Raw genomic sequence first — 27715 nt, forward strand, 5'->3', positions numbered from 1 at the left:
TTAAAATGACAGTATAAATGCAGATGTAAGGAAGCAAACAGAAAAATGAAACTTGGAAAAACATCCTGAATACTAACATATACAATATGCTTAGATCGTGACTGTTAAAATTGTATGAAAGTTGTTTCTAAATAATGACACAAAAATTATTACTATTGATACAGGAACTGTACCTGTTGACTTGTCTTTTAGTATTTCAGTTCCATGTATCAACTACGGTTTCTACAGTATTTTGAAATACCTAGTATTTGATATATCCATGCAATGTGTCAGAGAGTGACACGCAGTCATTTCTGACCATGGCATCAAAGTGTAAGACTGAATTTGAATATCAACTTTACCAATGCAGGATATATACACACACACAGTCAATTGTGAAAAGCTAAATACTGGCAATTTCAACACGCTGAGGGAAATAGACCTGGAAACTGTTGATGAATGAAGTAACAAATACGTTAAAATAATAGCCAAAAGTTAGTTATAGGGCCTTTAAGTTATCAACACAATAAATGACCAAATGCAATATGAAGCAGTATTTGGGAAGTACCACATGCATCAAAGAAACTAAATTCTTTGTCTCAAGAATGCAGAGTTGTTGCGAGTTGGATAAAATTGGGTCCATCTAAGGGTCAAAGGTCAACTCAACATTAACTTGACCATCTTTACCTACCTTGGAATGACGTCTTTACCTAGGACAGTAGAGGTAATGAAATCTTTACTGTATATACATCCTTCCACACTGAAAACATCAATGAAGAGAATAACCAATGAAGCAGTTTGCCAAAGTATCAACGAAAGGTTATCCAAAGTTGCTGAATAACAAATATCGCATCAGACGTCACTAGCTTCAAAGTTCTGAAGCCATAGGATGATTAATATTTATATAATCTGTCAATTTCATTTAAAAATTTGAATGTCAAAAGTGGCAGAAGCAGGATACTTGCCAACTGCAACAATTTTGAACAGCCTCCCTTGTATACCATTATTTAGAACATTACCGTATTCTCAACCTATTCACATAAAATGTGTCTTAGTTATACCCAAAAAAATTGGCAGAATACATTGGTATTAAGTTGTATGGATGGCTTAACTTACCTGAGAAGGCCCCCTGGTGGTGAGTAGGCATAGCAAGTGAGCCCTGGCCATGTGGTGTGAAGCAATATAGACAACAATGCAGCTGCCCCAGCTCCAAGACTGTGACCAACTATTACTACTTTGTAATCCTGTCAATGGAATACAGCAATTATGGATTACTGGAATTTCCCTTTGTGAAAAACTTGCAAATTACACTGTACTTGCTGATTTTTACATGGATTTCATTTCACTACTTAACTGCTTTGGACCTATTATTAAATTCACTATTGCACTCTACCCATAAAATAACAAGCAAGACTATATAAATGTACTTTTAGTTAAGATTTCACAAATATATAAAATTTGCAAAACTAAATTCAGGAGAATTATAAATGATTTTTGCTGTATTTCACAGGTTACAATTCTTTGAAAGTCAATACTTTATTTCACTATTTTTCATTACTTACTTATCATCCATTAACTTATTTTCATTATTTCAGATGTGATAGAAATGGTTTGACTATTCAGCTTGTAACACAAAAATTACTCTCAAGGGCACTGCTGTTTGTATAATCAATAATTGTAGCAGACATGGATTATGTGGTTGATTTCATACATTCCTTAGAAGTGTTTTGTCTGTAATCCCATGATTGGACAATGAATTACTGGTATCAGGAATACTTTGCAAGATTGAGGCATCATGGCCCCCAAAGTGAATAATTTTATAAATCAACACAAGCCAGGGGTTCACTTCCTGTACAAAGCTATGGGAGAGCCCCCATAAGAAACCTCATTTTGTGTTCAAAAAGACAACTGGGCCATCCTTCAATGTGCTTTAATTACCAATCACAAACTCTGACAAAAGCAGAAAATATTTTTAGCAGAAGCACACAGAGAACAAGTTGCTATCAGTAGGTCACATAGCAAGATTTATAAATTTGTACCATATGCAACTTTGATTTCATCCAAGACATAAACCACTGACAAAGCAACAAGAAGCAACTTTTGCCAAATTAATTTCTCTATTAATTTTTATTGATTCATATTTGAATCAGCTACCATCTGCATATTAAAACTTCAACAGCAAAAAAAATGATCCACATTGGAGGCAAATAGACTCTGGCTATATACAACTCACATCTATTTGTACACAATATTTTCCTGGTATGAAGATACAATGTGATCATAACATTTTATGAACTCAAAACTTATACACGGAGACATTAGGGATGCACAGGTTGTGTTGTGAAACAAACAGTTAACACTGTAATATACCAGCATAACAGAATTCATAGCAATAACACTAAAAGCATTACTGGGATTATCTTTATTTATTTTACGATGTTCCGTTCTCTAGGGATTAAAATAATCAAGCCCACAGAACTATTACAGCACTCAGAAGATTCAAATTATTTGACTCTGTGTGAGTAATTACTAATTTAAATTTGATGGCCCACAGCAAGAGGGATGTATCTCCTGTGTTAAGGGACCATCTCAGATTGTCGCATCAGTTCAAGAAACGAAATTCCTTCGTTTATATCAAACCCCCTAAATAAAAGTTCAAAAGTGTGAAATGTTGATGTTTACCTGAGAGTACAATGTAGCACTTCGATATCACTTCTGAAGAATATGTATCCCATGACCACTTTAAATCATCTAGTAATTGATCAAATTTGAGGACTAACCATAGCATGACACGAACGCGTTGGAAACAATTACAGCAAAATTTGTCAATAAGAGTGTGCAGTTTTTGTTTATTTTTATACACAATGTAAAGAGTACTTGTAATCACAAAATAGAGCAAAAGTGAAGTTCACTGATTGAATGGAGGTCAAACCCCTCCCCAGTAAACGAATGAACTTCGCTTTTTGAACTTGTGACAATCTGAGACAGTCCCTAAAGCATAGGAGATATATCTCTCTCTTGCACTGGGACATCAAATTGTACATCACAAGAACCTTGAGGAAAGTAAAAATATTCACAACATTGAGAAAGAGATAACAGATGAGCCATTCATCATTTTGCTGGACAAAACAGTGTCAAGATAAAAGACTGAATTATGAGATTTAGATATGCTATGTTTACAGTAATGCAGCATCTATCATAGAAATGCCTCCTCAATATAAATTTATCATGAACATCGTACTTACTGGTGCTTCCCTGAATGCACGCTCCAAGATATGTTCATTTTCTAGTTTATTTTTAATAAATTTGGCAGCTTGTAAAATTCCCTTGTGAGCCATGATTTCATCCGTACCATCTATCTCCATTGCTGAGCACTCTGCTGTCATGTCTGTCAGTGCATCCTGCAAAATAATACCATAACAATGTAAATGTCACTTACACTTGGTGTACTTGTCAAAAGATAATACAGTCAACACATTGCAGATTGGTGTTTTCCTACATTTTTGCTGCTATCCATTTGAAAAGCTTGAATTTTGGTTTACATGCCTTTCTGATATGAAAAATTCAGTTACCTTTGTATAGTGATTGGTTCTTCTAATAATGAACAAATTACAGGATAACATCTGCAATATTTGGTAGCATTTTCACTATTTTTGTTCTAAAAAAATTACATTGTCTTCTTGTCAGTGAAGTATATTGAAATACAAGGCAAAGCCTTGCAAACGATGCATAAATATGCAATGTTATTGTTGGCATTAAGTTTTCTTGAAAGCAATAATTGTGTATTAGGGAAGCTGTTTATTATTGACATTGGATTCCTAGTCTTAACAGTAACCTGTAATCTAAATATGCCCATATATGGTCAAAGGGGCATTCCTTGGTATTTAAAACAAGTTGTATTGACATATTGAATAGTGGCCATTTCATCATGATTTAGCTGAGGTATAGGAAAAGATAGGCTTCACTAACAGGAAAAGGAACTCTTTCATTAACAGAAAGAAAACACTGAAAATACATCAAGAGTTACTACTGGGGGAGTACTGATCTCTTTGGAGTGAAATTTCTACACTGTTTTCTGTTTTGCATATCATGTATATCCTCAGTCTGAGTGTATGAATGCATTAATGGTACTGTAGTGTCATATGAATTTGCTGATATTGCAAAATCCTCTGCAGGGACACTGAATTTTATACAGTGTGAATTTAATTTGAACTGAATTAATGTTGTTTCAAACAATGAGTTTTGCCATTGTACATCCTAAAATTGTTTTAGAACAAACATATACGGTAGCATCTCATGTCTGTATTACCAGTAGCTGTATTTATGCAGAGACACTCACCGGAATAAATGTCTCAGTTGGCATGGACAGGAAATTATTGACTTAACCCAATTCACTGTCTATCCACCCACACTCTTTATGAAAACATGTCAACCTCCACAATGGTCCTTGAAAATACATTGTAATACCAGCACACTGTGATAAATCATTTTAAAAATATCTGGACAGGACTGTCAGAAAACTGGTTTTTTTTTCTATCCCAGAATATGCATAAGGTTTGGTGGTAGCATGGCAGCAATGCTGTACACACCATAGGTTTTATTATCACAAGATAAGACAGTATACAGATAAACAGATTTTTGTAAAGTGTAATTTGAAATATCAGAATTTTCTATATTATAAATTTGAATTGAATTTTATGATACAACTCTTAATTATGCAAGTACACAGATTCACAAGCTTTCAATGCACAAAATACACTGTATAGAGATGAGTAACATTATCATGCTGAAATGTAGAATGTAGATGACGTTAATAAATAAAGTCTTTACAATAATACTGCCAGAATATGTCAGAAAGAATGTGAAAAGATAGAAAACTATCAAAACTTAATGATATGGGTTATTACAAGTGTTGGCATCAAACAGTATATTGAAAATAATTAAACTCCAATGAATAAGAGGGTGACACAAAATGATAACAATATTTGAATGGCATTTAAATTAACGACTGGGTACTCTAGAAAATCATATATTCTGGCAAGTGCTGCAATTTTTTATGAATCATTAAAATGTTTTGATATACATATTACAAGCTAGTCAGTTCTGAATTTAATTATTCCCATGTTTTGAACCAGGTACAGAATATGGATGAAGGCCACGCCATTTGACACATTTTTAACCACAATGAATACAGACTGTGAGAATAATCATGTATTGAAAACTGGTTTTTAAGGTTTACATTGCAGTTGGATAACACAGTTCTCACTCTTGTCCATAACAGGGCAGTGTGACAAAGATGCCAGTCTTCAATGTGTTTTCACCAGCTGAATTGTTTGACAACACAAACCTTCTCCAACAAAGGCTAAATATTCTAGAGGCAGGCTATACTGCTGTGAGAGAAGCCTGAAACTTCAGGCTTCCGTAAGTAGTCTTTTACATCAACTAAATGCAGTCTAATTCATGACAATATTTAGACATGGGAAGCATTCCACCGATATAACCACATCAACATGACCACTTACTGTGACTGAAAAGCTACCTATCTGGTGCACACTGCTTTTAACAATTGCTAACCACTATTAACTTAATGTAGAACACTTACCTTGAGAGATAAACTGCCCCTAACTGATATAACCACTGCTAACTGTGAATGATCCACTGCTACAAAGAATGGAATTTCATAGACCTGAAATAAATATTGATATCTGAATTAAACATGAGTTTGATACTAATTCATAAAATGAAATTTTGAAAAGTCATCCATATAATTGCAAAATTCACACTTTTTACTCTAAACTAATCTTTCAGAACATCTTAGGACGCTATTTGACCTTTGACCTCAAAACATCTTTACTTCTACACAGGGGAAAAAGGAGAGATGATTTCAATTTTTTAACAAAAACTATACCTCTCAACATTCAGTACTTCACGAAATTAATACATGTAAAGGGCAACCTAAAACTTGTGAATTTTGGTGAAATTATGCTACTGACCTACAATTTCAACCACATGCACTGCACTGCATGGTGTGAAATTTCATTCTGTGATCTTAGTGGATGTGCTGAACGTATTCATGGTTTGCTCGTGATCGCTTTAATAGTGCAGTGCACGACGGACATCCAAAAACACTTTATTTTTGTCTTTTATCTGGTAAAATTGGACTAAAAAGCTTTGGTATTGTTCGAGACATGTACATACCTCTGCTGCACAATGTACGGACTTGGACATAAATCCCGGTATTTTATGAACAACCTGTCATTGTCAATGACATAGTCCCCACTTGTAATAGGAGTATTAGTCTTGATGGGGCAGGGAAATGAGGTCATTAAGAAGTATCACTGGAGTGTATATGTTCAGATCTATGGACACATAGGTCTATGTCATTGTTCCCAATTTGAAACAAGAGGCATGTATAAGTTATGGTTCTAAATCAGGAAAAAAGATCAGACCTCTAGTTGTATTGGCCAGCCAAGAAATACATATGTGCATAATAAATGAGGTACAAGATGTGACATCTTAAGGTCTATTATCCTATCAAAATCAAAGCGTAAAGAACTTGTGGTTACTGAGATATGCATATATATGCATATTGAAGGTCAAAGGTCATCAAGGTCACGTGACATTTTGAAAAAAAAACCCATTGTATTGCTAATTAATCCATATATGCCAAAATTCAGACCTCCAGCTCTATTGGCTTGGCCACAATTATATATGGGCATAATTAACGAGGTTAAGCATGTGTTGTCATAAGGTCTTCCATCCTACTCAATATAAAGGACATAGCACTTGTGGTTACTTATTTATTGACATTATCGTGTATTGTAGGTAAAAGGTTATAGAGGTCACATGACATTTTCTCAAAAAATTTCTATCCTATAGTCTATCCCTATATACTAAAAATCGTACATTTACCTCTATTGGCTTGCTCAAAATTAGATATGCACATAATTAATGAGGTACAATATGTGGCGTCATAAGGTGTCCAATCATACCAAACATGAAGGGTGTAGCATTAATGGTCCTGAGTTATGGACAAATATGTATATTTGAGGTCAAAGGTCACCGAGGTCACATGACATTTTGTCAAAAAAATTGTATTGCTAAGTTATCCCTACATACCAAAAATCATACCTCTAGCTCTATCGGCTCGCTCAAAATTAGATATGCGCATAATTAATGAGGAACAATATGTGGCGTCATAAGCTGTCCCATCATACCAAATATGAAGGGTGTAGCATTAATGGTTCCTGAGTTATGGACAAATATGTATATTTGAGGTCAAAGGTCACCAAGGTCACGTGACATTTTGTCAAAAAAATTGTATTGCTAAGTTATCCATATATACCAAAAATCAGACCTCTAGCTCTATTGGCTCGCTCAAAATTAGATATGCGCATAATTAATGAGGTACAATATGTGGCGTCATAAGGTGTCCCTTCATACCAAATACGAAGAGTGTAGCACTTGTGGTTACTGAGTTATGCACAAATATGTATATTTGAGGTCAAGGGTCATTGAGGTCACGTGACATTTTGTCAAAAAAATTGTATTGCTAAGTTATCCATAGATACCAAAAATCAGACCTCTAGCTCTATTGGCTCGCTCAAAATTAGATATGCACATAATTAATGAGGTACAATATGTGGCGTCATAGGGTGTCCCATCATACCATATATGAAAGTTTTGGCACTTGTGGTTACTGAGTTATGGACAAATATGTATATTCGAGGTCAAAGGTCACCAAGGTCACGTGACATTTGTCAAAGTGTCTGAGATATCTGCGTGAACGGATGGACTCACATGGATGGACTCACGGACTGACATGACCCAATCTATGAGCCCCCCTGGACTTTATCTGTGGGGACTAAAAACCTTTTTGCAATATGAATACTATGAGAAACTAAATTTTATTTTTCTTGGCCTTATACATGGGAGTCTATGGACTGCCTTATACATGGGAGTCTATGGACTTCCTTATACATGGGAGTCTATGGACTGCCTTATACATGGGAGTCTATAGACCGCCTTATACATGGGAGTCTATGGACTGCCTTATACATGGGAGTCTATGGACTGCCTTATACATGGGAGTCTATGGACTTCCTTATACATGGGAGTCTATGGACTGCCTTATACATGGGAGTCTATGGACCGCCTTATACATGGGAGTCTATGGACGGCCTTATACATGGGAGTCTATGGACTGACTGCCTTATACATGGGAGTCTATGGAGGTGAAAACTAAAAAGTCCTCTAACACCGCCAAATTTGATCGCATTGTGAAACAAATCGACGTGCATCTGTATGAGGTAGGGTACTATCCTTGTACCAAGTTTGAACGAAATCGCTCCAGGCGTCTCTGAGATATCTGCGTGAACAGACGGACGCACGGACGGACAGACGGACGGACGGACGCACGGACGGACACACGGACATGACCAAACCTATAAGTCCCCCCGGACGGTGTCCGTGGGGACTAATAACCTTACATTATCGATAATACTTGTTGTTATTTACCACAATTGACAACATAATCTTTGATGAGTAAATTCTTGTCTGGACAAGGATATAGTTGTCAACAATAAGACTGGACATCTATACTCAAGGAGTTACATTGGCTTCCAGTAGAAGAACGAATCCGTTTTAAAATTCTTTGTTTGGTTTTTAAAATTGTCCATCAAGATGAATTGGTTCCAAATTACTTATCAGAACTAGTAACAATTGATAGCCCAGTACATAATACCAGAAGGAGTGTCGGTGTAAGATTGAATCCCTTTTCTGTCAAAGATCACGGGGAAACAACTTTCTAGAACATATGGTGACAGAGCTTTTAGCGTGTATGCCCCTAAACTGTGGAATAGTTTGCCGCCCGAACTTAGGATGATAAAGAAATTCGCTCTTAAAACCATTATTTTTCGTCAATGCTACTGTTGACTTGGATATAATTTTTACCTGCATGTTTTATAGTTTATTTATTTTTTATCATTTTTAGTGAAATTTTTTAAAATACTTTCTTTGCTGTTTTTAGGTAGGATCCTTTAGTCTAGATTTTAGCTTGCTTGATTTTATCGATTGTTTTTAATTACACTCTTTCCTCTGTGAGTTATTTTGTATTTTCTGCGTTTATTTTAGTTCTTCCAGTAATTTTCTGTAATGTACAGACCACTGAGACAAGGTGTGTAGTGGTCTTTAAACAATAAATTATAATTATTATTATTACATCACACACATAAAGCCTGTCAGGCTGCATTAACAATTTGAAGACTGGGCATTTGGGCACAACTTTGGCAGTGGAACTAGAAACAGAGCTGTACTATAAAAAAGAGAACAAATATATTGGAAAGTATGTCAAATTTTACAGCTGTTACACTTTTATGACATCTGAATCAACAGCTGTCATATATTTTATCAAAATTAGTACACTTTCCAAGTAGATGACTTTTATTAGAAATGAAGAGAATTGTCATCCGCACCACAAAACATTATCATGATCTTCCTAATATCTATTGGTTTGACATATTAGATGAAATTCAAACTTCAAAATCACTTTTCAAGAGCTCTATGTTCATTTTTCTATGAGAGACAATCGCGCCATGCATGTCAAAAATACTTCATATCAACAGTCGAAATATCTTGGCAGGCATTGATTCCACAAATCCCTGATTCTTTGCTATTATGTGTAAAAGCTATCACACATGTGACTGAATTTCCAGGTACTTCACTGTTTGGGAATTTTATTAATACAAATATTTTGTATGAAACCACATAAAAATACCAATTTCATTAAAAATACCTAGCATGCACTGTTTCTTTCAATTTTTTATGACTTTTCTGACAAACTGAAAACATACACATCATCACCAGATATCCCATTCAACATTGCTGAATTCATGCACGGTGCATTCACCTTGGTATATAAAACCATTTTTTCTAATTCTGAAAATTGGAGCAACATAGTCAAGTTGCAGCAAAACCTTTCATGAACTCCTAAAAATTCAGGAAAATGTAGAAAAAAAGGTTGTCTGAATATGTCACATTAGTTATTTTGACATCAAATATTAAAACAGCTAAGATTGAAGGAAAGCATAAATGACAGATGCAATTTCAAAATGTCTGCTGATGACAAGTGATTTCTGATTTTCTGATACTCAGACAAATACAGGAAATAAATGATCATCGTCATGTCACAGTTGCTAGGGATAAAATTTTTAATGGTAGCCTTGTCATGGTCAAAGGTCAATCTGATGATCAGATCTTAATGACACAATACCGGTAGACATTACTCTGAAAGCCACACTAACACTCGGTAATACCTATGAATATGACCTTTGGCCTAGACAGAGAGAATTATTGGTGAGCCATGATGACTCCTAACATATAAATAAATCCGGTATCATTAAGTTTGATGGCTGCTGCTGACTAGATTTTGTTCGAATGATGGTAAACTCTGGTTGTCTGAAATTTTTCAGGGACCTTAATAAACACTGTACAAGTGTTAAACTTTGTACAGGCAAAAGCAAAGTTTTTCGCAAGTATTAATCACCCAATTGAACACTTTCTGCTTGTTGTGAGTTTGGTATTAAACTATCATTTAGTCAGATATGTACCATACATGTACATCACAAGTTGCTAAAAACGTACAGGATCTGTATGGCTACAACTTAAATAACTTCTCCATCACTTCCTTTTCTAAAGACAATTAGTGACTTTCTTGCAATTGTTCACTTTGAATATGATCTGCAGTGTATCACATGACAATTTACAGTAAAACAATACAGCCATGCAAGATCTCCTAGAGTTTCATATTGAATGCAAAACTGTCCACTCATTTATTAAATCAGAAATTCATCACTATTTGAAAACTTGATATGTGTCTTCACATCTGTCAATTTGTTTTTTTCACATTATTTTCAGTTTGATCAATTTAATATTTGTGCAAAACTTATGTGATAACTAACTTAATGTTCCTTCCGGGTCTATGTCTGTTGATATGACATGACTCCAATTATCATATTGCAGAACACACATATACTGTAGAAGTATTGTTCAATAGAATGCATATTCATAAAATCATAACTAGAGAGATTTGAATCAAGACTTACTTTATTGTGAAAACTGCAGTAAATGATGTCAACATCTCTAAGTTGTGTGACGTTCTTCAAAGCAGCTGTGTTGCAGTCACAACAATTGTCATCAGAGCTACTTTTTGAAAAACAACATGGACAGGAACACCTAGACACACAAGAAATCAAGATCAAGAAAATGTCAGAAAATAAAATTCTGAATCAGACATCATGAATACATAATAATCCATCAAATATATGTTTTACTGATATTTTATATGCCTACATGTGCTTACTTGTCATTGAAATGCTATGGATTATGTTTAGTGTGTGTAAAGATATTCATATTGTGAAGCTCTTCCAATTTTATTATTAAGAACATCTAACTATTCACACAATAACATACAGAGATTTCTCAGTTACCATGAAGTAACAAATTTTCTTTGGTATACATGTACTGTATTTCTATTCCATTTTGTAATGTATTGTAACTATGATTTGAAAGTTTGTGAATCAGCACAGATTACAACTTGTGTTTGCGTAAATGATATCACATGTATGTTTCAAACAAAAAAATATCAGCTGGTCGTTGACTGGTTGTTATGAAAAATGTAATAGAAAACTACACATACATACAGGGATGTGAAAGGAAAGATCATGTTTTTCGAATCGTTAATTCTACATTGATGATGCTCTCATCAAAGTGAATTAGCTACACCAATTTTGCTTTGACTTGTTCTAACATGATACGAGTCAAAGACATGTCCGACTATTTTATCAAAATATCTGTCTGGTAATTTAATGATTTGAAGAATACAATCCCTGGGAAGACCTATAGAAAATGTGGAAACAATTGGAAACAGCTGTGCATGGAAGTGTGACACATATGGCAGACAGTGGCAAATTCTCTATTGATATAATTTACCAATGCTATTAAAAAGAGCATCACAGTGACAATATAGTGCGGGCAGATTTCAAACAACCTGACGACACTCGTAACATCACAAGGTTTCTGTGATTTGTGACAGTTTGGTACGTACATGTAGCCTGTTCCCTAAAAATCTGGTCATGCAGATTTTGAGAGACACCAACAAAATGGATCAGTGATATATTTTGTCACTACCTTTAATGTAAGTGCAGAATGACAGAAAAGTGACAATTCCATCTGTTGTAAGCTCAAATCAAATGTATTTCATTTTTATGTGGAGGATTTTATTTCTAGATTTCTAATATCAATTTATTTCCCAGTTTGTCATACCATTTTTTGTACTGTCATGATTCAAGCAACACCCTTTTTGATATTTTATCCTTGAACATTTTGTGTAGATATGAAATCTTTAGAAATGGGCATGTACATGAAAGATACAATGGAAATGCAAATGTAAAACTAGTTACGACACGGCACATATGTCACACGGGTACTTTCCATGAGAATAAAAGGTCATTCAAAATGGAGACAACACACACTGGCAGTTGGCCATCACTACACCAAATCAATGCAGACAAAATTTATCATGTATGCAAAACAACTTCCACTCATGTTTAACACCAAAATTATATTATATCAGTTTCCATGGTGATGAGGAAGCTTTAACTAAGAATGCATACTAAAATTCTTCATCTGAGAATGAAACGGACTTTGAGTGCAGATAACACATACCGGTATGGAATATCACAAGTAATGAAAAAACTTTCAAGGATATTTTGTTGTTGAATTGTGATCACATGGTTTGATACGTATAAGCACTGGTAGTTCTGAAACAATCGTGGGAGTCGAAAGTGACCTATGACCTCGATGTAAGTATATTTTACTGGAAAAATCTAATAGAAATGTCCGAAATATAGGACAAAGCTGCAGTGTTCTCTTTGACTCACAAAATTTCTGAACTCTTTCAGTCAATTTTGGAATTGTGGGAAAATCTTTGTGCCCTTGCCTTTAACTAGTGTATGTACTGTGAAAAATCTTCCTGAATCAACAGAAATTTTATTAGTTGGCATTTCGATTTCACTATAAGAGTTCACTTAACAATTTCTATCTCATCTGTAATTGCAATGTGAGTTGGTGTGAACAGACATGCCTACTTTATCATCAACAAATTCAAGACTACTATCACGTCAAAATTTTTAGGCAATCTTTTGGAGATTTTGTGATGGAGAATTTGAGTACACATGACCAATGGTCATCCTGGGTACTCTACAATACATCACCTCAATGATAGCTATGTCATTTCAGCAACCTGTAGTCGATAATATCAAATGATATCTGTTTGTCTAAACAGATATAGACAAAACATGGCTTTCATACATAAATTCAAACACCATTCAAACATTTTTGTGCTGTTTATGGCGCCATTGTGTATCCTCCATGTGGTTGCAGAGGTGGTGCTGTGCAAATCCTGAGTTCTTTGCATGTTGTTTCATGTCACAACAACTAAAACCGCTGAAAAGTTTATTCCTACTGTAATGTTCAGTATTACCCATAATTAGCGCTGACAGAAGACAGAGAGGACAAGTGAAAATAGTTGGTAATTGAAATGAATGAATGTATTACTCACGATTATATCCATCAATATGAAAGCAAAAATAAAAAAATAATGATAATAAAGATCACCGTCATGGCCATTGAAAGCTTTACAAAGGTATGCATCATACAGACAATAAATGCAAAATAAATACAATATTTCACAAATGATTTCACATGACATTACATTGTAATGCTGACAAAATACTCAAACTATCATGTAACAGGACAGTCATACTAAAAGTACTTCAAAATTACTGAAATTGGTGGAATATACTTATATCAAATATTGTGACAGAAATAATCAACAAGGGTGTTTACACCAGTATCTTTAGTTATACTGATAAAATGAAAAAAACAGAAAAAAATTCTCAATTAGTACCCAGACTTTGGGAGAAACATGCCTACACAGGTTATTACAGACTAATTATTATCTACAATCAACATGTAAAAGGGTCAGAAGGCAAATACTGAAAAAAAACATTATTGAAACATTTGAAGTCATTTTTATTTTTGAAAAGAATGGTCAGAGCTTAACATTAAAGCTTTGAGCAGCAATTGTCGTGATAAATGACGATTCAACATGAACACTGAAAAGAAATTTAAAGCAAAACAAATCAATATGAGAAGAAAATGCCCATCAGAACAAGACCTAAATACAGCCAGCATTATTTTTTTTCACGTCGTCTGATGAAGTCTGTTCTATCAAGACACAAATTACAATAACAGCTTGAAACAGAGTATGACACACGTGAACAAATGAGTAAATACAAGTCAAGTGTATTGCATTGAAAACATTATTATTGCGTACATCTGCAAATTTCAAACTATACAAATTTTGATAAAATAATGTCCAATCATTGTGACACAAGGAAAACTTCAGTCCATTATAAAGATATAATGTACATCACTATAGTCATCAGTTTTGATATTTTATTCTAGTATTTTAGGAGTATATTGAAGAGAATACTTAGACTACGAACCTGCATTCTGGACATAACTTGCACAAACCGCAGAGTGGGTTGGAATAGATGTAGAGCGGCCAGCCATAGGATGCAACGGCAAACTTCATGTAGTAGGCAATATTGTGAATATCGGCATAGGGTGATGTTGGTGGGCGTGGAAGACGGGGTTGCTCAGTGAGGGTTGCCAGTGGTGACGGCTGTCCACATCCCTCCTGAGATGCTTGTTCTAACTGTAACAAAGCCAGACCTGCTGCTATGTCTGAAGGCACTACATCAATGTCCTGCATTTCAAAGAGAAATTAAGACAGAGAGAGAGAAAGATGATGGTTGCATTAATTTAGTTTATTCAAAAAAAGTATATGATGATCTTTATCTCCGCCCAGCACTACTACATTAGCATCTAGCATTTTGCAGAAATAAAGCCAGAACATATCTTGGGGGTAGAAATTCAATCTCTCAAGATCTTGCAATAGTTTGCTAGTCTATAGCTTGTGTTGACTTCTCTTCAGAAAGCTGTGGAGATAATTAAGTTTTCAGTGGCTTGTCTCTCGTAAGACCTGATTATTTCATTTTTTCCCTTCAAGTTGACACAAAAACATAGCCATCTTCATTTTCAAATATGAAAATAGTTCACTAGAATTTAATTTCACTTTAAGAATTTTGATGTTTGAGACTTTTTCACTAGGATTTCAATTCACTAATTTCGTCAGGAAAACAACAGAATCTACTGTTAATAAACATGTTCGCTAGGATTTAGCAGTTTTCATCTACCAGTCAAAATAGCCAAATTTAAATCTAAGTGAATAATTAATACTTTTACAGTAGTTGAATTTCAGGTAATATGCCTCTCTAATTCAAAAATTTGTATGATGGTCCCTGTTCTTTATTCTGATTACAGAAAAATAAAGTTTCCAAAATCAAAAGGATATATATTAACCCTTTGAGCGCCAAAGTCTATTTTTGTCACCTTTATAAAATATACCACAGTCAATTTTTTTCTGATTTTTGCTAAAATTTTGGTACAAAACTGTAGCCGATGAAATGTGATATCCATATGGTCCAAAATTATGAAAAAACTTACAGAAAAGTTCACAAAAATTGGTAAAATATTGCATTAAAATTTTGGTGGGAAAAATCACAGCGGTCAAAGGGGTAAAAGTTTTGCACTCTGATCTTGTAGCTGTGTTTATGTAGATAGGGGTAGCTTGGAGGGTAACTCTTCCAGAACCTTTGCTTTATATGATATAGATATCATAGGGGATAAATATTTCATAATTCTATTTGAATGTTTTCTCTAGGTCATATTTCATGTAGTATTGCACAGCCAGAGTACTGAAATGACAGCTTGCTGTTTTTTTCATGATGCAAAACAGTTACAAGAAAGATGAGTATCTATGGTATCTATTTATATGTTCTGGATAAAGCATTACACCTATGTTATCAGAGAACATGTCAAGACATTGATAGCACATCCCACGGAATACTTTCACCAGGAATCAATATTACCATCAGAGACATGTCTCTCCAATATGTATGCAGTGCCATTTGTATTGTTCTGAACAAATCTTTACAAAAAATACCAGGTTTATGCTGGATACGTACTTGTACACACATGGGTGTGACATGTACCTTTCAACCTAACAATCTGAAGCTTAATTTCTCCTGTATTGCAAAAAATTTTCAAACAGTTAGCAAATTCTCAGCGTTTGTAGCAGAGACGGAAGACAGGAAGCTAACAGAAGATTCAGCCCCATTCAAGGATGAAAGAAACTTTGGTGGTTAACAGCAGGACAAAACTAAATGAATAGTGAATCCATTTGTCCACTTAAAACCTAAAACTAAAACACTAGCATTGGCATTGATATAATTTCATATTTGATAAAGAAAATTATCTGATGTCGAATACTTGAGTACGCATATACATATTCTTATTAACATGTAATCAAGGTAGTTCACGGCAAGTTCACTATAATGAAAGGGAATGGGAAATGATATTTACATATGAATGAAATTTTTAATTGGCCTGATACTTATTTGTAATGCAAAGAATATTGTGGCTTTTAGGGTCTGGTATTTTTTGTAAACCACCACGCACTGATCTCAGTAAGTGTACACACAATGGCAGATGTGCAATCTTTGTCCATTTTATCGGCACTGGAATGGCTCACTGATAATTTCTATTCATATTGCAAATTTCCTCTGGCGCAGGGATCTCAATGGAAATCCATAAGTTCTATGATCATAGACGGACTCCAATGGGGGTCATAGTCAATGCAATACACTGCCACAGGTGACTTATATGATGATAGCAATAAACAAGGTCGCTAGGATACAAAATGACAACACTGTGAAAATATGCAGTCACTGCAGCCTGTCATCAGAAAACTTCCATCTTCCATCATTAAGATGATTTTAACATGTGAACTTTCAGAAGCTAAATTATTATTTTCTTAATTTCACACAATTTTAAAGATGCACCAAAGTAGCACCAAGTAAAAGCAAGCACAGTTTAGCATACCAATGATGACCTCATTACAACACAACTTTATTACATACTTATACTCACTCAGAATATTGATAAATGACTTCATTTGCTTGAGAATATATTACATTTTTGAACACTGATACATATTTACTACATATTGCACCGTGGGGAATCTGTTTTTCAAATCGTAAGTCACACACTTTGAATTTAACATCTTGTCATACCTGAGCTACACTGGGCCAAATCCTCCCTATAGCTCATGGTACCAATCAGTGCTTGACTGAGGGTACCTTTACTGGTGTATAAATAGAAACATACCCCCTAAGATAATGTTGAATTGAACTTCAACTTAGTATGGGCCCAGTATTTGTTAGTCTTACACGAGAGTCAGTGTACACTGCAATCTATCTCACAAACAGTAACTTTGAGGCCTGGAAAATATTCACATTTATATGCAGTGAATCTACGACGTTATTGAGAAATTATCTTACAGGTAGAATGTGCCCTGCGGACAGATATTCAGACTCTCAAACTTTTACAATTTGTTTCCGATCTACCACTTGCTGGGAGTCATTTTAAAGCTCTTGGTGTACAAACACTTTTCACTGTTTTAGTTTTTCAAAAATTGAAAACTTCATTTTTCTCCATAGAGTTGACACAGGGATGGCAGCTATTGTGAATTTCAAATATCAGTAAATCTTGGGTAATTTGTTTATATAGAACCAAAAATTTGCCCAATGACCCATGATTTTCAATCTTGATTTGAAAAGAGAACGGTTGAAATATTCCTTGAGGAAATTTGAGCAAAAGTTAATAAGTCTTTCACTTTTGATATTCAGACTCTCAAATTTTACTGATCCACCACTTGTAAGAACAGTTCAAGTCTTCACTTACTACCGGTAGCTTAAATGCAGAGAAAATATCTGAGCAGAATGAGCCAAGTTTCGGCACCTTACCTTGAAAAATCCTGTGAAAAGTTCAGCGACATCAGTAAATGCCACCTGGGAATTCTCATCACAACCAGCAAAACAACACAGCAATTTACACCTGGGTGAACATAATATCAGAGAGATGTTAACCTGATGGGATTTACTGTATCAGGGGAAAACAGAGATCAGCAAATTGTGTTTATTTTTAGAAACCAAGTGAAGTGCAAGATTTTACAACAACAGTTTCAAGATAAAGAAAGTGCATGATCAGAGTTTTATTTCTTATTCAATTTACAATTCCTCATGTATTCTATGAATAGATGAGTTCACTAACACAGCTACTACTACCTATTATCGTACCCTCTGCATTCAACAAAGGTAATTGTGTCAAATAAGTTTCAGTTATTGAAATTGTTTCGTTGATTAACTCTTTATGTACATGTGTTTGGATGTATGATGAGATTATGAATTATGCTCTACAGAGTCTTGTAACACATCTATCCAACAAGTTTGGTGGTAACAATGCTACCGGTATATTCGTGATATAACACAGACTGACTACATGCAAACTCTCAGTATCCCTTCTGTAATGTTTCATGCAAGAATGTCAAAACAGTGATAATTAATGTCATGGCAATATTAAAACCACCTAATGGACACATATACCATTCAGCTTTGACCAGTTCATTCAATATATGCAATTGCTATCATTGCTACATGTATTTGTCATGAACTGGTCAAAATGTGTGGTACACCGTAGCTGGGGTGATTTGTTGCTTGAACATACACCTTGAGTACTCTACGTACCTGTTTTCCCACACTCTCTGAGCTGCCAATTGTGTGCTTTGCCTCAACTGCTCTGCCTCGCTGCTCTGCAATTGGTCATTCTTCCTTATCTTCACATGTAATTTTCCAAGCGGATCAAACACCAACGCGATTCCAATAATCACAAATATCAGAATTATCCAGCTTGATATGACTGCCCCTTGAACGGTTGCCACCACTGATGGGTCACAGTCATTGCCCCGATGGAACACCCACCTTGTTCCAACTACCACCCATATAATTTCCGGAATGAATAATGCAAGTCTAATGTACAGGAAAATTGGAAGGTGTCTCCGTGGATACGTATTGATTACGGTGCCTTGCATACTGATGTAAACAATGACTAGTTCTAGTGCTATCACAATGGCTAAAATGATAAGAACACCAGTCAAATAGGACAAGAGAAAATCTCCTCCATTGCAACTTGATAGATTCGCTCTGTGAATTTGGTACACCACAGAAATTGCAATTATCCTGAAAACAAAGAAAAAACAAATCATTTATTATATTGAAGAGAAAGACTTGTTACACAGCAAAATCCTACATCAGCTGCAGAGATCACTCTGACTTTCAAGATTTGTGAAATTGCTCAGTCAATTTAGAATTTCTTGAAATCTCCTCAAGTCAGCCCTATAAGAATACATACCTTCTCAAAGTCCTCAATTGCTAATGAAAAATGACACTAGTAGAGCTTTTTCGATGTGTGCCCTAAATTTCAGAGCCGAGCTTAGCAAGGTTGTGAGCTAGTATTGGCTTGGTCCTGCCAGTGAGCTATGCCAATTCACTGAGCTGTGCTACAAGTACAACAGCTCAAAATCAGGCCAGCAGAATGTCACAGTGCATGGCAAATGAGGAGCTGGGAGAGAGACTTGTGTAGCATTTCAAAAGTAACAATTTCTGGAGCCAATGAAAACACTCTTGAGTCAGTGGTGCATAAATTAGCTAAGACCGCAAAATACAATTCTCAGCTATTACATCATTAATTGTAGCAATACTTTCATTTATCAACATACTGGTACTAAAAAAGGTATACAATGTATAGTTATTACGATAACATTCCTATATATGGACATTTCATAAATCTAGTACAACACTTCAATATTCTATATTTGACAGATAAATGAAACACTAACTGCATAAAATTTGAATATTCTATGCATAAAATCAATCATCTTAAATATGAAGACCCTGGTGATTATTTGCCCCTGGGAGATTAATCAAAAATTATTTCCTCAATTTGTCTATGAACCATGACATCATGATATATTTTATTTATTAGTATTCTAAAATAATATGAAGTTAAATCAACATTTCAATTCCAACAACTTTGTACCAGCCACTATTAGCCAGGATACTGGTTCAATTTGATACATGTAGTTTCCTTAATTATTGTAATACATGAATAGAAACATATGTATTCAGCTTCTATTTTCCATTGTTATATTTTGCATTAATTAGACAAGCCCATGAGTCGCTAATCGTTTTTTCGTTTTTTGATGTTTCACTAAAGATTTTTAACTTATTCAGTCATTCCCTGTCTCCTGTTTGTATTCACTAATTTAATCTTTTGCTACGTTTCAGATACATGATTTAGCTATGTGTAGGTTTGTGGGCCTATGTGATCACACGACTATTATGTGATCACACACCACTCATGCAACATTAAATTGAGACAACTTTTGCTGAAATGTGTTCTACCGGTACAACACAATTAAGCACACAGACTTGGGGCAAGTCTATGTATTTATCAAAAGCTGGAAGTATCGTTTCAGGTTGTACCTTGAAACAATAACAAAATATTATGTTATCCATATTGGGGCTTGATATTAAGAATAAATATCTTTTATTGGACTTTGTTCAAAGAACCTTGATAATGATGTACTAACAGTTGTAATCCCTGACAGGAAGTATAAATCTTTTTTATAAAAACAAAGAAAATCCCCAATCAAGTTACTCCTGAGCTGTATTTTATGGTAATAAAATTTGCAGCTATTTCAATAAATATTGCTAACCCATAAACAAGCCGGCTACAAATTTCTTCAAGGGTCAACTCTCTCCAACAAGCAAGACATGGTGAAGGGAAACCAGGAGTTGGAGTAACATAAACATTTCATCACTACAGCTCCCTGAGTCAAACATACAATTATTTTTAAATAATTTCTCACATAATATTGCCAAAACATTTTCGAAGGATGACAGAAATTGGGAATAAGCTAAGCTAGTTGTTTTGATTGAGTTTGCTATGCTGGCTAACGTAACAAAAACCAAGGTACCATGTGATTTTGTTTTACAATTCATGAAATTTTCATGAAAAGTTGACACAACAAATCGTTGATTAATTCACTTTTCACCTATATACTGGTAACAAGTTGGCTTCACTTTACACATTTTTGCAGCGCCTGAAGCCATGCAAGGGCGGCCTGCTACTACCGTATCAGTCGACAATCGCAGACATATTGGAGACATACTGAGAAGATTGGAGACGCTCTGTGTCTAAGTATAGTCACCATCACTTCTGGCTGTACCTTGCAATATTGCAAAATATAAATCCAAAGCGGTATTACTATTAGATAGTGAAAGTCGATATGAAATTTCTTAAAACTGAATACTTAAAATATTCTACAATCTAAATTCCAGTTGTAATATTTTCTGATTTAAAGGTAGAGGGACCATGGTAAAATGCACCTCAGAGACAGATATTCTGACTCTTAAATTTTTACAGATTTTTCTGGTCTACTGCTTGTGGGGGCTCATTTTATAGCTCTTTGAGTGAGAAAAGTTTTCATCATCTAAGTTTTTTTTTAAATTGAAAATTTGATTTTTCATTGTAGACTTAACACAGGGATGGCGGCCATTTTGAATTTCAAATATCAGTACATGTTAGGTACATACCGGTATGTACCGTCCTTGTTTCTCCAGCACCAAACTTTGCACTTGTGACCCTAGGTTTTTAATCTTGATTTGGTGAAAAAATGGTTAACAGCTCCATTAAGGAAAGTTTGAGCAAAAGTTTAGGTCTTTCACTTTCGAGGTACCTACTACCTTACTATAAAGACTAGCGTCAATGAATTATTTGCGCTGCTTTTATGAAATTTTTACAATGAACACGCAATGCAATTACTGCTAACATTCCAGTCAACTGCCATGGAATGAAACCCTATTCATTAAATGTTCAATGTTTAATTCAAAGAGAGTAATAAATTATGTTGCCCTGCTTTACTTGCAGTCAGAATTATTTTTCAAAACCTTCAGATGTGACACAAATACTTTAGTCTCCAATACTTGTAATATCAGACATTATGTTCTCATAGTATTTATACACTATGCTTATGTAAATACAGGTAAGGTACCAGCACACATTTATAAATTGGCCACATCATAGACAACTTGAAAACCGTGATCCAAATATTGTAAAAGGTGGCAAAAGTAATATTTTTCTCTCATAAAACTGAGTGTAAAACCCCTCCTAGTTATTGTATGATATACTCTACATGACATTTTTCTCTCACTGTGCCAGAGTGATATCACTCACCAACAAATCCATTTTCATTGTGCTAATATTTTCTGGCCCTTTCACTATAGATTTTTAACATATGCCACTTCACTTCAATTTATATTTGTACATATTATCTCAAACTTAAAATGCTACCACTCAATTAAAACAACATAATATTTTGTCTGAGGATAGGCGGTAATTGCACACAGAGTACAATAAAGTTAGATACCAGCATCCATTACAATATAACATATTTTTGTAACAGTTTTACTACCTGCTGACTGTTGAATGGGACACTTTTTAGCTGACACATTTATCAACATAGCGTGTGTGAATCATTGTAAAACTTCAGTTAATTCATAAGGGAATGAAAGTTGAGAGATGTTATATATCCATGGTACCATGCCAAAAAATGTAAAAATCGTATTTGTCGATCAAATAACTAACTACATATTGGATTAAAACTGTGAAGCCTACAGAGTTTTGTGAAAATTTGTTATAAAACGGGACCAAAAGTCTGCATGTCATCCGGATATATAACTTTATTCATTTCCTGCATGTGCATTTAAATTCACATCATAGCAATATCCTTTTCATCATAAACTTATTATATTTCCCCACAGATACCATATTGAGGAGGTCATTGCAGTCATTTGGCACAGTATCTGCTCTCTTTTAATCGTAAACTTTCATTTTTCATTTTCCAAATGTGGCCACTCAGAAATACTAAAATGGCAAGAGTAATGACTGTAGACTTGTGCACACAGAAACAATATTTTACACAAACAAACATATTTACACAAATATATGATATGATATACTGTAAATAGTAGATGATGTAGGGGTATGTGTGTGTGTGTGTGTATATTTTGTGTGCTATAAAATCTCAAGTTTCTGTACATGTTTGTGTGTGTGTGTGTGTGTGTGTGTGTGTGTGTGTGTGTGTGTGTGTGTGTTTGTCAACTCATGCTACATTCAGTACGTTTTACACTGCATCAAATAATTAGAGTTGTCAGTGTGCATGTGTACTGGTACATGTGTGTACTTTCCCCAGACACAATAATCCATCATGGCTGACCTGATGTCACTGATGGCACGGCAGATGAAAACGGATCAATTGAATCAACAATTCCATTACAATTCCATGTATGGTACATTCCATATACCATACGACTGCTGATATGATCTCAAAATCTGACTACGCAATAAATGTCGGAAGCATACCGGTATTCTACCATGGATTAAATTTTATGAATGATTAAAATTAATGAAAAAGGTGGGTGTACCCCCAAAAAAATCCATTACCATGGTGACAGTATTGTAAACGGCTGTTTTTGATAATTTTCCTCATAAAACAGCTTGCACCAGTACAATGCTACTGAAGTAGTTTACCGTATGCACAGTACCCTAGCATGAATAAATTTCCCTTTAAATTCACACTAACTTGCTGTTACACTGCCTTTAATGCATGAATGAGAGTCTGCAATTTAAATCATGGACTTCTAGTACATTAGTGAAAAGAAATAGCAGCCCTCCATGCTTCAGAATTTTCTTGGTAAAACTGTGCAATTCCGATTGAGACTGCGTGTGAATTTTTCTATTAAAAATCTCAAAAATAATTTTGAACCAATCGAACACGCTATACAGACCAGAGTATTATTAAAGTCTGGTTACTTGTAATGTACACAGGGTTGCTCTTGCTTTTAAATACAAAACTAGACTTTTGTTTCCTTTTGAAGTGCTGAGCATGCATTTCATAAATTCCGTTGAACACACGGTTTGTATTCCAGTAATAATAATGGTCTATTTCTGTCATCTTCATTTGAAATGAGTAGCTAATATAAATCATACTTTCTGCACTGATTAGAAGTTTCAGTCTACAATATCGTCATTGCAAGAAATGAAAACAAGATACAGGATTCCCAGAGCGTACTTGATTAAAGTGTTTTATATGGATTTTTTTTCAGAACTACCAAATTATGGATCAAAACCTAACTTAAATTTAACAAATGTGAAATTTTCTGAATCAGGCAAAGTTAGATTAGTTTCTTAGCGGAATATAGTATTCTACAAGATAAACTGCTAAGAATCATTTATGCCTTGTCCTACTTAGAGGAATATAGTTTTCTACAAGATAAACTGCTAAGAAAAATTTATGCCTTGTCCTACTTAGAGGAATATAGTTTTCTACAAGATAAACTGCTAAGAATCATTTATGCCTTGTCCTAACTGGTAAATTATAGGAAACAACAATTTTCAGCTTCAGAGAAAACACATGCAGTAACTTACTGGTAGTTCACACATTTATTTCAATAAACAATATTTCTTTTAAAGCTTCAGTCTGCAATCCCTGGTTCTTGCACTATTGCTTGTTGAAATTGACTATTTATGAGATGTGAGTCCTTTAACTCCTCTGAAAATCGCATCCCCTTAATGAATTTGTTTGGAGATAAAACTGCCTGTTTAAATGTTCATTCTGTTACATGTATTACAATGAAAGCAACAGCATAGCAACACCACTGATTCTTGAAACCCTCAATCTTGAGAAGAAACCCAATCGCTTTGACTGGATAACCTTGTAGTATTTATACAAATTGAAATCAGAGAGAGAAGATTGAATGGAATCATTGAGAATACTTACCATGCTACCCTGATGAAGACTGAAGCCAAACCAGGAAATACAAGATCATCACTGCCTATTTCCCAGCGACGGCCACAAGCGACTAGTCCTGGCATGATCAACGCTTTCTTACTCAGCAAGACAGGAGGCTGAATTTCACACACACATCAAAATACCAATTCACTACAGACGAAAAAGGAAAGTTTCTGTAACACTTAATATCTATCTCTCTGTCTGTCGCTGTCTGTCTAGTTATCTGTCTGTCTACCTATCTAGCTATGTCTGTGTACCTATTTATATATCTATCTAGCTACCTATTTATATATCTATCTAGCTGTCTGTGTACCTATGTATCTATGTACCTCTGTATCTATATACCGTATACACACACACACACACACACACACACATATATATATATATATATATATATATATATATATATATATATACACATACATACATACATACATACATACATACATACATACATACATATACACACAATCAAAGTATACAAACGTCTCGTGGCAAATTGGTGCTTGATGCTAAAAGCAGAGCATTATAAATAATAACACAATTTTGTGTTGATATTATATATATATATATATATATATAATCTTCAAATGCTATACTGAACATATATATATATATATATATATATATATATATATATATATATATATATATATGTATATATATACAAATAAACAGATTACTTCAAGTACAAAGTAATGAAATCTATTACTTAAGTTTCATGCATCTTAAGTAATAGATTTCATTACTTTGTACTTGAAGTAATCTGTTTATTAATAATGCTCTGCTTTTGCATTGTGCACTGTAATTTCCCATGAGGACATCTGTGTACTTCGATATATATATATATATATATATATATATATATATATATATATATATATATATATATATATATATATATATATATATATATATATATATATAAACCATCTTCAAATCATATACTGAACAATGGCTTCTGATTGAGATTGTATGATGTCTGACATTTGCGAAGATCGTATATCTGTGTTATTTCCTCAAGTGTTATGAGATTGACAACAAATGTCAACTATTAATATACAAATGAATGGAACATAACTTTAGGCAATAATATAAATTCCAGGAAAACTGTCTCCTAGATGAGGCCAAGGGAGAATTACACAGATTTTTCCCCAAATATTGTTGCTTCTTGAATTTTGCAATTATTTTACTGTTGAAAATGCTACATTGCAAAAATTATCCTGGATTCCATGTTGAGTCTTGGTCTTAAATCATTGACAATGTTTTACTCAGTGAAAACTGTTTAACCCTTTGAGTGCTGTATTTTTTCCCACCAAAATTTTAGTCCAACATTTTACAAATTTTTATGAACTTTTCTGTAATTTTTCTCATAATTTTGGACCAAACGAACACAACATTTCATTGGCCTCAGTTTTTTATCAAAATTTTGGCAAAAATCTGACAAAAATTGACTGAGGTTTTTTTTATAAGGGTGAAAAAAATTGACTTTGGCGCTCAAAGGGTTGAGCATTTCTTCTGCCCAATAATATATTTGTAGTAATCAAGCATTTGTAATTGTTATAATAACATTTGGAGAAATTAAATGCTTGATAAAAATAAAGTAATTCTGTGTCTTGTGCACAACACTCATGGATTAGGAAACTGTGTGTGGTGACTGCATGCACATATCTCAACGGCCTGAAATTAAGTTATCAACACAATTCAAATGATCACAGCTTGCCATTTTTAAAGTACCGTATCTGAATGCATGTATTTCTAAATAATTTTCGAGTGGGATGCTGACACACAAAACTATAGTGCTAATTATAACCGATCTCTTTGGGACAAAGACTTCCACAGACAATAGACCACTTCACACCTGTTCCTGACTTAACTGAACCCCGGAAGCAACAGTGAACATTTCTCGATAAAGCAGCTTTGTTAAGCGTGAGGTCTCTGACGAGATTATTCTGCAAGCAAATTGATCGACGAGATTATTCCGAAAGCAATTGATCGACGGGATTTCAAATTCAATGGGAACCAGAGACATGAAAAGTGAATATTACAGCAACCAGCAACGTGTACAAGACAGAAACAGTCCCACGGCACCGAATGATGGACAACAATAATTGATGAAAGTTGTTGCAAAAAATAATCCAGAGACACAATCACTTGTGCCCGTGGCTAAGTCAATAACAGATGCGGATTTACCACTGTACACGTATACACTGTACCAGAGACCCGCGGAGCTGCGTCGCGTCGAGGGCTTTGGAAATGGGTTTATCGACATAAACATTAAACATTTGTCCACATGGGGTTGTTTACCGTGGAGAGTTAAATTGCCTGATCAAAAAATATTGATCGGAAAAAATTTAACGGTCGTTTCTACGACGCTTCTCTATCTACAGAGCTTGCTTTGGAAATGCGTTCTCTATAATAACTTACAGTCTTACAAAGTGTACCAAATATATCAATCGTTCGCAAAAGAGAGAGCAATCAGGAGCTCGTTCGACGAATTTGTGTTTCTGTTATTTCGTATCTTATTGACAGTAAAAGACGGGGAAATTGAGTCAAATTGCTGTGTCATAGTGATATTTGCAAGCTACAACCTTCTCCACCTGGCATACACCAGGAGGATGCATACTAGCGCAATGTACCACGTATAATATCGCACTTACCATTTATCGTATCGTGGTACTGTTAGCTGCCATGTTCCATCTTCGCTGTGCGTACACGGAAATGACGTAATGCAGAATAGACTATCTCATTTCACGTTGTGCACACTGCGGGTTGATTGAATCAATCAACTAAGAC

The 27715-nt window shown here is 34.5% G+C and overlaps 2 protein-coding genes across 6 annotated transcripts in view; both read right to left on the bottom strand.

The window, feature by feature from the left end:
- The window catches only part of LOC139150873 (diacylglycerol lipase-beta-like), a 35054-nt gene extending 7372 nt beyond the window's left edge, over positions 1–27682 (bottom strand). The window contains exons 1-10 of one of the 3 annotated variants that reach the window (XM_070723306.1): positions 27580–27682; positions 24905–25066; positions 18750–19241; positions 17970–18060; positions 14547–14809; positions 11082–11178; positions 5582–5665; positions 3225–3380; positions 1096–1223; positions 671–739 (exon numbers count right to left, since the gene is read on the bottom strand). In XM_070723306.1, coding sequence (XP_070579407.1) covers positions 671–739; positions 1096–1223; positions 3225–3380; positions 5582–5665; positions 11082–11178; positions 14547–14809; positions 17970–18060; positions 18750–19241; positions 24905–24999 — 1475 coding nt within the window. In that variant the 5' untranslated portion in view covers positions 25000–25066; positions 27580–27682. Of the gene's footprint in view, positions 1–670; positions 740–1095; positions 1224–3224; positions 3381–5581; positions 5666–11081; positions 11212–14546; positions 14810–17969; positions 18061–18749; positions 19242–24904; positions 25067–27579 lie in introns of all 3 variants that reach the window. The other 2 variants (XM_070723305.1, XM_070723304.1) reach the window with 2 other exon arrangements.
- LOC139150901 (alpha-N-acetylgalactosaminide alpha-2,6-sialyltransferase 5-like) overlaps positions 1–27715 on the bottom strand; it is a 417953-nt gene that overhangs the window by 196668 nt on the left and 193570 nt on the right. The window lies entirely within an intron of this gene.

Source organism: Ptychodera flava, chromosome 15 (assembly GCF_041260155.1).
Source record: "Ptychodera flava strain L36383 chromosome 15, AS_Pfla_20210202, whole genome shotgun sequence".
NCBI classification, from domain to species: Eukaryota; Metazoa; Hemichordata; class Enteropneusta; family Ptychoderidae; genus Ptychodera; species Ptychodera flava.